The 13,732-nt window shown below is 44.6% G+C and overlaps 1 protein-coding gene across 2 annotated transcripts in view; it reads right to left on the bottom strand.

Moving 5' to 3' along the window:
• Window positions 1–11,983, bottom strand: part of SPATA18 (spermatogenesis associated 18) — a 36,921-nt gene extending 24,938 nt beyond the window's left edge. For both annotated transcript variants that reach the window (XR_013446341.1, XM_036092995.2), the window contains exon 1: window positions 11,623–11,983. Coding sequence is in view for 1 of the 2 variants with exons in the window: in XM_036092995.2 (XP_035948888.1) it covers window positions 11,623–11,709 (87 nt within the window). In the remaining variant the exon portion in view is untranslated. The remainder of the gene's footprint in view (window positions 1–11,622) is intronic.
• Between the last annotated feature and the right edge of the window lie 1,749 nt (window positions 11,984–13,732).

Genomic DNA, 13,732 nt, shown 5'->3' with positions numbered 1-13,732 from the left:
CCCCTGACTTACGACTCAATGGAACCCTGCAAAAACTCCTTTTATAAAGTGAATAGACCTTTTGTAACCCAATACAAACCACTGCTTCCTAATTTACCTGCTTTATTGGTTCGTGTCCTCTAAGTTCATTAAGTACGTAAAGAACACTACTTGTTAATGGTAGGAAGGTATTGGGGGGTTGAGGATCCCATGGTGAATAAGACGAAAGACATGGCCCCAGCCTTATAGCACATGCAGACAGTCCCACGCGGTGAAATATGTGCGCACGAGGTCTACTCCAGAGCCCATGGCCTTGGGAAGACTTCCGAGAGGAAGTGATTATCTAGGCAAGGAGAAAGCAGGCAGATTTGGGGGGATGGGCAGTTCCAGGGGTTGCAAAACATCCACAGAACACGAAGAAAGCCAAGAGGTGGGCCTTTAGCTATTATTCTGCTTTTTTTCACCTCCTTGGTGAGATTTTACCATTTCCACACCAGCCAAACCGCTAATGAAGTCTACCGCTAAAGGAAGGAACACAACCACAAGCAACAAACAAATCATGTGGTTTACTGTATAGTCCTTTTCCTGTAAATATTCAGCCGTGAATCCCAGGCAGGAAGCAGGGGTGAGGAGGACAGAAAGGAGAACAAAGAGGAAGAGTGACCTCCAGGCGAAAGGCTACAGGGCAGACACATGTGGGGGGTGGGCGGGGGGTTCAGGCAGGAAGCAAGCTCCCTGTGGACAGAGGCTATGCTGGCCTGGCTGCTGTCGCACTCCCAGACTGTGCTCTGTAGTCTCTGTCGTCAGATCCAGGCAGGCACATGACGACGGGAAGATTCACGCACTTTATGTTTATCGCAGATCTCCTATGCGCCAGGCACCATTGATGCTTTACATAGATAAGCTCAGTGAAGCCCCACAGCAGTGCACTGGGAGGTGGGGGCGTCATTGTTAACACCCCCATTTTCAGAGGACAAAACTGAGATGCCGAGAGGTTAAATAACTTGTCCAAGCTTACCTAGCCGGTAAAATGACAGAACTGAGATTGGAACCCATGCTCTTAAGATCGTGGTTAGAGCTGGGAGCAGAGGGAGGATGGGATGATGGGACAGGAGTGAATGGGGAGGGCCATCTGGAAAGGCACCTCCTGAAGGGGAGACACTGAGCAAAGTGGATAGTACACTGAGGCACTGAGCGAAGTATTAGACAGAGACCGTGATGCACAGTGGGAACAGTTGGGGCAAAGGCCCTGTGGCAGGGGCAGAAGCGAGTTTAGTCACCTTGAGAACCATAAGTAAGAGTATGTGGCAGAAGCACAGAAGGTGAGAGAGGTTGGCAGGACAGATCCTGGAGGGCCTTGCAGGCCCGGGGAGGAGTCTGGAGGGGGTGGACTCGTGGTGCCCTCGGTGGAGCTTCTGGCTTACGTCCACGCCTGGTGGACAGCACCTAGTGACAAGCTCTGTTATGGCACCTACGTCTCATACAGCCATTTGTTTCTGTGTCTCATCCTTCTATCCCCTTATCCTAAAAAGACCAGGAGCTCTTTTAAAAAGTTCCTTTGTCTTTCCTATGTTTATATCAGTTGCCACTGGTATGCATAACAAATTGAAGGGCCCAAAAATATTTGACAAATGAATGAATGAATAACTTAACAGTGTAACATTGATATCATCAGAACATTTGGAACCCCCAGCTGAACAGCTGTGCCCATCCCTCCTTTGTTGAAGCAGCAGCTCCTTGGCCTTGCTCTCCCACCTGCACTTACCATGGTGAACCTGTTACTCAAGAACAGCTTTGCCCTCTGGCTAGACCATGCCATAGGCTAAGTGGACAGGGAATGGGGCCTGAGGGTCCAGCAGACCTGCGTGATTATCTCTGCTCTACCACTTGCCACCCTCCTCTGCAATCCTACGCAGATTACTTCACCTTTCTGAGCCCATTTCCTCTCCAGGAAAATGGGGATCATGCCTTGCAGAGTGTTAGAGGAGAATTAAATCCAAGAATGCATATCTAGCACCTCAGAGAGAGAAGGCACTCAACAATTGGTACCTATGAGGTATTATGTGTTCTTGAGAGGAGCAATGGGTATAGGAATAAAGGCAGACCTTGGTTCAAATATGGTTTCCTACTTAGTTGCTATATTCTCTTAGAAAAGGTATTTTAAATAAGAGCCTCTGTTTACTCATATTCAGGAGGTGGCTGATCTCATGAGCCAACTTAGGTACAGAATAGAGGAGGGACAGAATAATTAGAAGCATTATCGTAGTATTATTACCATTTGCTTCTATGCCTTGCCCAGGGCCTGGTACAAAGAAAGTACCCAAAGGAATGTTTGTTAAGTGGGTTTGTACACACAACTTAAACAACAGAAGACAATACACAGTGTAAGACAGTTCCTGTTCCCGAGACCTGTTACAACATGCTGCAACTTCTAACACAAAGCATCACACAAGATGCTCAAGTTGCAATGGAGTCATGTTCTTCTACCAAACAGTCACTCACACCAAATAAATCGAGCAAAGATATGACCTAATTATACTGTCTCCTAATTCCAAAGTTCCTTCATTCATAAATCATTGAGTTCCTACTATTTGTAAGGCCTTGGGCTGGTAGCTCAGGAAATAAAACTACATTGAAAAAATTAGTGGTGCCTGGGTGGCTCAGTCGGTTAAGCGTCTGCCTTCGGCTCAGGTCATGATCTCGGGGTCCTGGGATCCAGCCACCACATCGGGCTCCCTGCTCAGTGGGGAGTCTTCTTCTCCCTCTCCCTCTGTACTCTCTCTCTCTCTCTCTTGCTCTCAAGTAAATAAAATCTTTTTTTAAAAAAAAGGAAGAAAAAATTAAAAGTTGCCTACTGTCAGTGAACTCACCAGCTGGGGAAGAGGGTTGGAAAATGGGAGACACACAGAGGATTAATAGTTACCTTAGAGTTTATTAAGTGCTCTCAGTGGGTAGTGAGCTGGGGAAGGAGCAAAGCAGTGAGCAGTGGAGGAGAGTGGTGATGTGATCCGATTTACTTTGCGTTTTATGAAAATCACTCTGGCAGAAGCCGACCACATAGGGTTCAGATAAGAGAGTGAGCCTGGTGGGAAGAGGGGTTGTTGTAACCACCTGGCTGAGAGGTGCTGAAGGCTGTGGAGATGCCAAGGGTCCCCTGAAAGCCCTTTGCAGCCCTAAATCACATCTGTGTCAGCCACTGGTTCTAGCATTACCTGAGGAGGATGCCTGAAGGCTTGGAAACAGAAAACAGGTGTCAGAGGGATGGTGCTGTTTTCAGACGATGTAGGGGATCCGCAGGACCTTCAGATAGAGCTGTCTAGTAATAGTACCTAACAGTTATCGAGCACTTAACTTTGTGCCAGCCAAACCCTGTGCCGAGAGCTTTAAATACAGTTTCATTGAATCCTCAGAATAACCCTACCAACTGGATTACCATCCGTCATCCCTAATTCACCAAAGAGGAAAACCAAGATCTTAAGCAAGTTGGAGAAAAGGTGATTGAGCCGGAAACTAAGCCTGTTCCTGCAGCCTTTGACATGGAGCCAGGCTCTCAACCATGGCCCTATCCCAAGAGCAGAAGGAGAAGACTCTGGATCTCAGCAGAGAGGTCGGGGCTGGGGGCGTGGCTCTGTAAGCCTACAGCTGATGGAGAGTGCGGCAGCCATATGCACAGACGAGATCCCCAGGCTGGGAGATGGCAAAGGGCAGGGCAGAGGGCGGTTTTGCTATTTCAGAAGTGGGCTGAGGAAGAAGGGCCAGTAAATGAAAACAAAACAAGAGCAGTGAGAAATAAGAGCACAGCCAGGAAGGAAGGTAAAGAAGCAGGAAGCCAGAGAAGGAGATGGTTTATGCTCTGCTTCACTTATGCCTTTAGGCTCTCAACACATGTTTATGGACGAGGCTACTGTGTGCTGCATGCTAGGGGTACCATGATGGGTAAGATACAGCCTCTTGCCCTCAAGGAATTTATAGTCCAAGATAAACATGCAAATAAATGCAAAACCAGAACGACTTGCTATAAGAAAAGTAGGTCTAGATCTCCCAGGTGAGGCTCAAAGGAGGAAACGGTGAGGAGCTAAGATTTAGGAAGGCCTTCACCTGAGGAGCTCTGTGATTCTAATTGCTCTAGTGTGGGGCCTGAGCACTGAAAATTGTTTTTAAGTTTTCTAAATGATTCTTATGTGCAACCAAAACTGAGAACCACAGCATTCGTGGGAAGTGAGATCAATTTAATGAATCTCAACCGGTACCCCCCTTAAAAAAATTTAATGAAAGAGAAAAGGAGTATATTACAATTACTAAAGATAAGAATTACTCAAGAAACCTTTGCTTCAATAATATGTATAGAAGAATGTAGGTGTGCTATGTTGTGAAGTAAAATGCATAGATTTCTGTGGTGAGTTTTTAAAGCACTATCCTAGAGAACAGTGCTTTGTCCATGTTGAGAATCTCTGCTATGGGCAGTGAGAAGCCACAAAAACGATCTTGCAAATGGCTAAGTAAATATTGGCTTAGAGGTGGGCATGGAGGAAGGCAGGGAAATCAATAGGAATATGCCATGTTATAATTGTGGAACTTAAGTAAACTTCAAACTTATCCTTTTTTTTTTTTTAGTTTTTATTTATTTATTTGACAGAGAGAGACACAGCGAGAGAAGGAACACAAGCAGGGGGAGTGGGAGAGGGAGAAGCAGGCTTCCTGCCGAGCAGAGAGCCCGATGCGGGGCTCGATCCCAGGATCCTGGAACCATGACCTGAGCCAAAGGCAGACACTTAGCAACTGAGCCACCCAGGCGCCCCCAAACTTATTCTTATCCTTCATGCCGATAGGAAAGTGAGAGGTAACAGAAAGGAGTAGAATATTCAGGAATAGAACTACCGGCATTGTTAACAAAACGTGTCCTTTTATAGCCATCAATCCCTGTGCAACAGAGATGGGCTACTAGCCTCCTTTTGTAACCATGATGGTTATAAAAATACTGTGAGTTCAGTCCAAGGCAGAGTTCTCTGGACAGCATGAAGCTCCTATGCCTGTGAGTCTTGCAAGTATTTCTGCAACAACGTTCGCTTGGGATCTGCCCTAACTTACCCTAGATTTTCCCACACATGTAAGAAATGATAGGAGCTTGAATAAGAGCAATGGTAGCTAGAGGGGGAAAGTGGGCAGTATTTGACAGATATTTAAAGGTAGAATCCTGATGTGATGAACCCATTTGTGAGGCATGATGGAGACAGGGGGCAGCCCTTCACGTGGCTCAGTTTCCAAAATCAACCCTCTGTTCTACAGCATGGCTGACTTTGCCACAACACCGCCACCTCCACAACAATGTTTTTAAAACCAAAATACTGAACTTTAGATTTAAGAAAAGTAGGCTTATATATACCCCAACATCTTAGCAAAAGCTTCTATTTAGATCTCTCTGCTGGATTTTAGCATCTTGACCTGAAGTTAATATTTCTATCAGGTTTCTTTCATTAATGATTTTTCCTTAAGTATTAAACAATGATGATGTTTCCATTAGCAAGTTTGTCTAAGATGAAACTAAGAAGGAAAATTTAAAAGTTGATAGCCCCTCTGTTAAAGATAGAATAATCTGCCTTAACCATTTGTCAACTTCTTTCCTAGCCATGAATTCGTCATTAGTAGTTGTGGCAGAAACGGTAGCACTAATTAAATATTCCACATGCTTTCCATGCCTCAGGCTCCTTTACAAGTAGATGGGAGCCACGTAACAATCCCTAGGGAAGGTGAGTGAAAGTGCTGTGTATAATTTAAGTGCTCTCCCTCTCTTCCCCAGTGGACCTCTGAGGTCCCGTGATGAGATGACCATGCCACCAGGCGGGGGCCACCTGAACCTGAGCCAATGACGGAGAGAGTTGCCATCACTTTGCATGAATGAGAAATCTCTTCCGTGTAAGTTTAGACAGTAAGATTTGGAGTTATATTCATTACTGCAGCTTAGTATACTGTAAGGAGATAAAGGGAAGAAAAAATGTTTTCTGTGAATTAACTGGACTGAACCCCCAGGAATGTGGAAGTGTATTGACTGTGGGGGAGAGAAAAGGCAGCCAACGAGTCTGTTTGAGGACACCATAGCAACCACAACAACCCTTTTGTACTGAGAATCAGGGACATTTTGTCATAGAGGCAACGTCTATTTCAACACGAAGATTATCCTAAAACAGAGGGATACCTCTTTGAGAGCTCCTTTTTATGTACCGATATTGAATATGCTGTTTTCACTTGTAAGGGCAGATTTCTATAACATAAGAGGAGAGTAATGCAAGAGGAAGTGTTATGAGCTCTCCCTAGCATCCCCACTCACATATCAGCTAATCAAAAGTTTCCAGATCGTCATGTCCTGGGGTCTATTATGATACTTCAAGAAATGGAATCCTATCCTATCTTAAGGATGGGGTTATCAAGGGAATGGTAAGTTCTTACCATTTGCTCCTGTAATTACATACAATACATTTTAAAAAGTAATAAATCGCAGAGCATCTGACCAAAGGTAGCTCCCTAGTCCACAAGATTCTGGGTGGAAACAAAAGCATCTCAGGAGGAAGAGAGTTTCAGCCCAGAGCTGACCTTCTCCAGGTACTGCTAACATTGGAAGGAGGTTAATTTCTCGTCTTAACATCTCTATGAAGTAATTAGGTCATGAGACCTAATTCTGTTCTGCGTAGGTGGTTATTTGACCCTTTTGCAGAGTTGACCGAGAGGACCACACAGATGGTTCATGATCAATTGGGGGCATTTGGGGCAGCATACTCTTACCTGAAGGACCATTCTCAGAGTCTGACCTTGTTTACATGTCTCCTCACTGCATGATGCTTTTAGTCCCACCCCCCATTGCCCCCTGGGGATAACACCCAAACTCCTTAACACACCACCCAAAGCTTCTACCCTCTGGCCCCAACCGCCCCACCTCCTCAGCCCCATCTCACTTCCTCTCCCTGCCTAGAACCATTCATAGGCCCCCCAAATAGGCCAGCTTCTTCCTGCCTCCCCACTTTTTACACATGCTCTTTCCTCTACCCTTCATCTGCGTCTCTGACTGGAAGTTTATCATTAAGATGAAGCTGACATTTCTATTCCCAGCATCTAGCACAGACAGTCATATCATAAACTCTGAAAAAATCTTTTGTTGAATGAATAAGTTAATCAATAAAGGCACACTGCCCAAAATGTAAATATAGAATGTCTAGGCCAAACCTTCACACATAGCAGAAGCTAAATAACGATTTATTGAGTGAATTATTAAGCTCTTAATAATTGGCTCAGTTCTTGGTTGAACAAGGAGAGATTTTCTATGGTTCTTTCACCAACAGTCTCAGTAACCACTGAGGAGGAAAAACAATTCTGAAAGTTAAAAGTTTGTACCAAGCTGTCCTTGAACAGCCAATGGAATCCAAGTTTTAAAGACCAAGTAATACAATAATTCAGCTTCTCTTTAATAACTAAAAGAAAGTGAATTGGCAATGTTTGCTATTGTTTTTATTGTGTTTCTCTAGTGGGGTTTTGAAAAATATCCCTTCTTGGAATTGTTTTAAATAAATAAATCTTTAAAAAATTAAGCAAGTAGTGGTTTTGCATAGGGCCCATAAGATTGCTAGATGTTGTAAGATTAAAAGTGAGCCAACAAATAAAACCAAAGGCTTTGGGGCAGAAAATTACATTTTTAAAAAATGTACTGTGTCTGACCACATACATAGGACCCAATGAAAAGAGTGGTGATGGACAGATTAAGGCAGAGGAAATGGAAATCCATATGAAGGAAATTATATGAAAGAAGAAAAATTAACTAGGATCTAACTGTTCATCCCAATAATGGCTAGTTTGAAGGAAAATGAAATATTTGCATTGTGTTTTAGAACTAATCTGTTCAAGTCATTGATCTTTTTCACTGAAAATAACTGTTTCCCAAGGGGAACTTTAATCCCATTCTTAATTCTAGAGTGGTATTTATGGCCTTTTATTTTGCTTGAGTTAATTAGAACTAAATCAATGTGGTCACAGTCAGCAAAATCAACTTTCCATAGCAAACATAATTTAAAGCTTTTAATGAACAAACCTCTACAACCAACATTTTAATAAATGTAGTTTGCTACAATGACTATTCTTCATCTTAAGGCCTCAAGGAAAAAGTCCTCGGAACTAGTAAAACAAACTTGCGGTATTACAGGGAAGCTCTTAGCCATTGACCAAAACCCACACTCTAGGTGACAAGATACTGAATTGGTCTAGAGGTAACCTTAATTTTGGTAGGTGGTATATACATATTTTCTTATCCTCTCTCTTTAGCTACACACACACACACACACACACACAAAACTATTAAAAACATTTGCATCCTCTCAATTGTGCCCCTACTTGGAAATCTTGGCTTTTTTATTCAATTTTAACAAAGGCTGAATTAAAGATACTTGGGGATCGTCTTTAATTCTACACTGGATATGAGGTTTTAAGAAGACAAATGAGTCCAAGAACTCGGGTGTCTAGGAGAATGGTGGTGGCATTCAATCAGTCAGTATTTATTGAGCAACTACTAGGAGGCAAGCATTATTCTAAGTGCTGGGAATACAGAGATAAGCAGAGAATGGGAGAAATCTCTGCCCTCTGGAGCTTACATTTTAGTGGGAAGGAGGGAGGAAAGATTGACAATGAAAGAATAAGTAAAAATTAGAAGATGTAGCTATTACAGAAGAAACAAAGCAGAGAAGGGACACAGTGAGTGCCAGGGGCAGGGATAGGAAATGGCAATTGTAAACAGAATGGTCTCTCCTGGGAAGGTGACATTTAAGCAAAGACTTGAAGGAGGAGAGAAAGCAAAGATGTTGATATCTTACTGAAATATCCACAGGCGAAAGTTCTCCAGGCAGAGAGGAACAGGGAGTGCAAAATGCCCTGAAGCAGGAGACCAGCTGGTGTGCTCTAGACTCTTCTGCCCAATAGAGTAGCCACTAGCCATATGTGACAATTTGGATTTAAATTAATTAAACTTTAAATAAATTTAATTTTTTTAAATTTAAATGACATTTAAAATTCAGTTCCTCAGTTTGTACTTGCCACAATTCAAGTACCAAAGAGCCTCCATATTGGACAGTGCCTATATAGAACATGTCCATCAGAAAGTTCTATTGGAAAGCTTTGCTCTAGAAAGAACAACCAGACCAGTATTGCTGGAGTAGAGTGAAGAAGGGAGTAACAGATGCGGTCAGAGTTTAAAGGAGCACAGTTGTGTAGGACTTTGATGGCCATTGCAGGAACTTTGGCTTTTATTCTGAGTGGGACAGAAAGTCTGAGGATTTTATTAGAGAAGTAACTTGATCTGACTTGACATTTAAAAGAATCACTCTGAGATATTTTTACAATAATCTAGATGAACGACGTTGGAAGGTGGACAAGGGTGATTACAGCAGAGGTGGTGAAAGGGTTCTGTGTGAATTTCGAAGTAGGTGTCAACAGACTAAGCTGGCAAAAATGTTGTGGGGTGTGTCATGATGAAGACAGTGAAGTCAAGAAAGAGGTCAGTGTTCGTGGCACCGGAGAAGCTAAGATAGGTTTTAGACTGATTTGACTTTGAGATGACGATAGCACAACTGAAAATGTCTAATGGGTAATTGGAGAAGTGAGCTCAGATGAGAAGAGGCCCTGAATATGGATGTGAGATTCATGGGCATATGTGTAAGAGAGAAGCAAGAATGGAGGCCCAAGAGAAGATTCCTAAAGTCTTAAAGAACTGCCATAGGGGGAAAGTGGGTAAGGCAAGGAGACCAATTTTTAGAGCCTTAGAAGAATGGAGGTGTCAACAGTCAAATGTAACAGAAACACTAGATAGTCCAAAAAAATGATCGCACAGGGAAATGGCCACAGATTTTTTGGAAGGGCATTGGTCTCCAAGAGTGCAGTCTCTATGAAGGTGGGGGGAGGAGCTTGGCATGGGGGAGAGAATCTAGATTGAAATGATTTCAGTGACAGTAGAGGAGTGGGGCGGGGGGGGGACTACTGTTACTGAGAAAGGAGAGTGTAATAAATTTTGGCATTTCTCAGTACTTATGAATAGTTTCTAAAACAATCATTAAATTTGATCCAGTCAAATGCTAATGTCATTTGTGTTAAACATTGTCTTGTGGCAAACTGAATATACTTTCTGTAAAAAAAAAAAAAACTTATTTATTTTTTTAAGTAATCTCTACAGCCAATGTGGGGCTCAAATTTACAACCCCGAGATGAAGGGTCCCACGCTCTACTAACTGAGCCAACCAGGCACCCCCAAACTAAATATACTTTTTAACATTCAGAGTTTATTCAGGCCAAGGGGTAATAATGAAAGAAAGAGGGGGGGGAGGAAGGAAGGAAGGAAGTGGGGAAGGGAAAAAGGAAGAAATAATATGCTATAAGAGGTAGTAAGAAGTAAATTTTAATTTTCCTGCAATCCGAATGGGGAAGGAATAGTCACAGTGTTCATTCTTTAAAAGTGGGCAAAGATGGTAAACACTGAACACTAGGAAGGGGGCAAGGAGAAAGCTGTAGGTGTAGTTTGAGCTCCCCTCCACCACAGAAGCCCTGGTCAAAGGGTGAATTGGAAAGCCCAGAGACTCAGACAGCATCCAGTTGCAATTTTCCTGGTAGGATTTCAGAAACGAGCTGATTTAAATTCAAAAAAGTTTGAGATCTGGTTGAGTGAGTCTGTCCTATTTAACAAATGAGGTACTGAGACCCAGAGAGGTGAAATAAATTGCCCCAGGTAATTCAGCTAGTACTATCTAGAGCCAGACCCATAACTTGGTGTGGGGGAAGGGGGGACTCATTCCGGGTCCCACAGATGCCCAGCTCTGTCTGCCTCACTGTTCCACTGTACGAGTGGGACCCTCCTATTTAAGATGGACAGATCAAACCCAGCAAATGCAACACTGAGTTGTACTTAATGTGCGGGGGAGGTTAACGCGAGCCGGAGTGGGGGTGGGGATTAATGAGACTTGAAGAGCTCTATGGGTTTGATGACAGAATATTGGCTTCCTACAAATGCCTTGGTAACAGGCCTCCTGAAGTCTGCCTTGGTGTGAAATTGTGCCTTACTTGCCATGCTGACCAGCACACAAGTGAAACCCGCAACGTTGACAAGTGTCCATCTCACTGACATCTGGGTAATAACTCCTGGGAAGTATTTTTATAAAAATTCATTGTGATACAACCCCTGAGTATCCTGAGACGTGATGAGAGGCAGGACCAGGGGTGTAGTTTAAAAAAAAAAAAATCGAGTTAGGGATAGGGAGGTGGATTGCTAACGAGGGGATGGAAGGGAAAGCAGCCGGCTGGACCCCTGGCGGACCTCTGGGCTTTCCCGTTGCTAGGGCCGCCAGCGTCCTTGGTTACCGCCGGACCGAAGGCGCTCTCTCTGCGCGGACTCCGAGTCTGCGCTCCGCGGGCCGCGCCACCCCAGCGCCCCCTGGCGCCGGGGGTGGGGGGCGGAAGGGCACCAGCCGACCCGTGCCCTTCCTCCCTCCCCCGCCACCCGGGTCGGAGCCTGGGTCCAGGTGAGGAATCACGCCGGCCGGGGCTCTGCTAAGCGACCACCCCGAGCCAGCCCTAAGAGGGCTCTGCCAGGAACTAAAGCGAGGGCGAGCCCCCCGGACTCACGTTGTACTCCCTCAGCCAGCACTCTAGCTTGTCGTGCATCAGTCGTAAAGGTTCGCTCGAGACCAGTTTCCTCAGGTTTTCTGCCATCGCTCACTTTTCCACTCGGCCCCGCTCTGGGAGATGGAGACGTGGAGGGGACGAGGCGGTGGCCTCCGCAAGACCCTGGGGTGATGTGGCGGGAAGGGTGTTCTTTTCCTGAGGGGCTCAGAGCGCGGCTGGCGCTTCCATCCTCCCCCTCGGGTCAGACGGGGCAGGGATCGGGAAGCCGGGGGGAGGTGCCCTGGGCCACAGCCGCCGCGCCTCAACCGCCTCCCCCGCGGCCGCCCGGAGCCCCAGCCAGAAATACCCGGGCGATTATTAAACAAACCTTGACGTGGGCGGGCGGCTGCTAGGGACGCGCACCGCGCGCGCCTTGGCAACGCCCGCCTCTGCGGCCAGCCGCGACCGCTACTCCCACCCAGCGCCCACCCCGCCGCCCTCCCCACCGCCCCCCGGGCCTGGCACCCGCCCTGGCGCGCCCTGGAGCCGCTCCTGCTCCTGCTCTCGCTGCTCCTGCTCCTGCTGCTCCTGCTGCTCCTGCTAGCCGAAGGCGAGGCCGCCCAAGGCCCCTGACACTCCGGATGGGGCCGGGAGCGGAGGGGCTAAGACTGCAGACGGCCGCCACTCCGTCCCTTGATGGAGCGAGACTCACCCTCAGTGCGGGATGGGGGGCATCCCGAGGCCTCTAGCCTGAAAAAGCCAAGGTTGTTTCTCCACTGACAGTTTGGTTAGGCAGGAGGTAAGCCCCTCCTTGGCGCCTTCCTTTATTCTCTGACTTCTCAGACCTTCAGTGCTTCATTTGTAACACTTAGGATTTGGTGGGTGCCCAAGTCAGGAGATCTGAAGCTCCAGGACGTTCACAAACCAAAGTTAATCCTCGGGTTTAGACAAGATTTGGTATCGTTTTAGAATCATTGAGCGCTCTAAAGTTTCATTTAATTCTCATTCTCCGACTGAAACTTTGTGGAAGTTCAGACCTGGTTTGGCGCTATTTCAGAAGGGTGCATTAAGCCAAAGCGGTAGTTTAAACTGCTTAAGAAATGAAACAATTTCAACCATCATTAAGCACTTTAGAAGCCCTTATTTTATATGCATCAAATGATGAGCTGATTGCAAATCATTCTTATCTAGTCATTAAAACAGCAGGAGTGGAGCCCGGCCTCTCAGCGAGCTAGCTAGCTAGTTTAATTCAGTTCCATTTCTTTAGGTACTTGAAAATGTACGAACATTGCACATGTCCAAATATGGTAATATTCAAAATTATACCACCTCTTTTTTTTTTCTTGTTTCTCTTAATTACAGTGGTTTTCTGTCCTCCAATAAAAATGAGAGGCTCCTTTCTGGAGCCTGGGTTGCTACTATCTTGTGTAGACTACAAAATAAGAACTATAGAAGTTCTCATCACAAGGAAAAAAATTTGTGACTATGTGTAGTGATGGATGCTAACGAGATTTTTTGTGTTGGTCATTTCACAATATATGCAAATACTGAATCATTTCATTGTACACCTGAAACTAATATAATGTTATATGTCACTTATATCTCAATAAAAACAAAAGGAACAATAAGGACCATAAGGGTACATAACCATTTTATCATAGTAGAGTAATAATTACTAAAGTAAAAGAAAAAACAAAAAAACCCACTAAATATTCATTAGACACTTTCTTCCTTTAAAAAATATGTAAAGAGGGAGGAAGGGAATGGAGAAAAATCCCACAGATTTCTTAATTTGGAGCCAATAATTGCATATTTCAATAGGCAGTTGGAATCTTTGAGCAGTCCTCTTTACTTATTCATAAAAAACAAGTTGGAATATTTGCTTATGTTAGATTAGGAGTTAAATCCTCTTCCTTGCTGTGGGCTCTTTAACTGCTACTTCTTGGTTACACTATCTATAAACAAGGAACAACAGTTCTTACTTCACAGGATTATTATGAGACTAAATAAAAAAATTCGTGTGAAGTGTTTAACACAGTGCTTGGCACAGTGCTTCACAAATGCATGATCATTATTACTACAATGTAGATCACAATACTACATTTACTAGAGATAACTAGGTTGGAAACAA

This window comes from Halichoerus grypus, chromosome 3, assembly GCF_964656455.1.
Source record: "Halichoerus grypus chromosome 3, mHalGry1.hap1.1, whole genome shotgun sequence".
Lineage (NCBI taxonomy): Eukaryota > Metazoa > Chordata > Mammalia > Carnivora > Phocidae > Halichoerus > Halichoerus grypus.
Note: the sequence above shows the minus strand (reverse complement) of the source record. Positions and strands in the feature narration are given on the sequence as shown.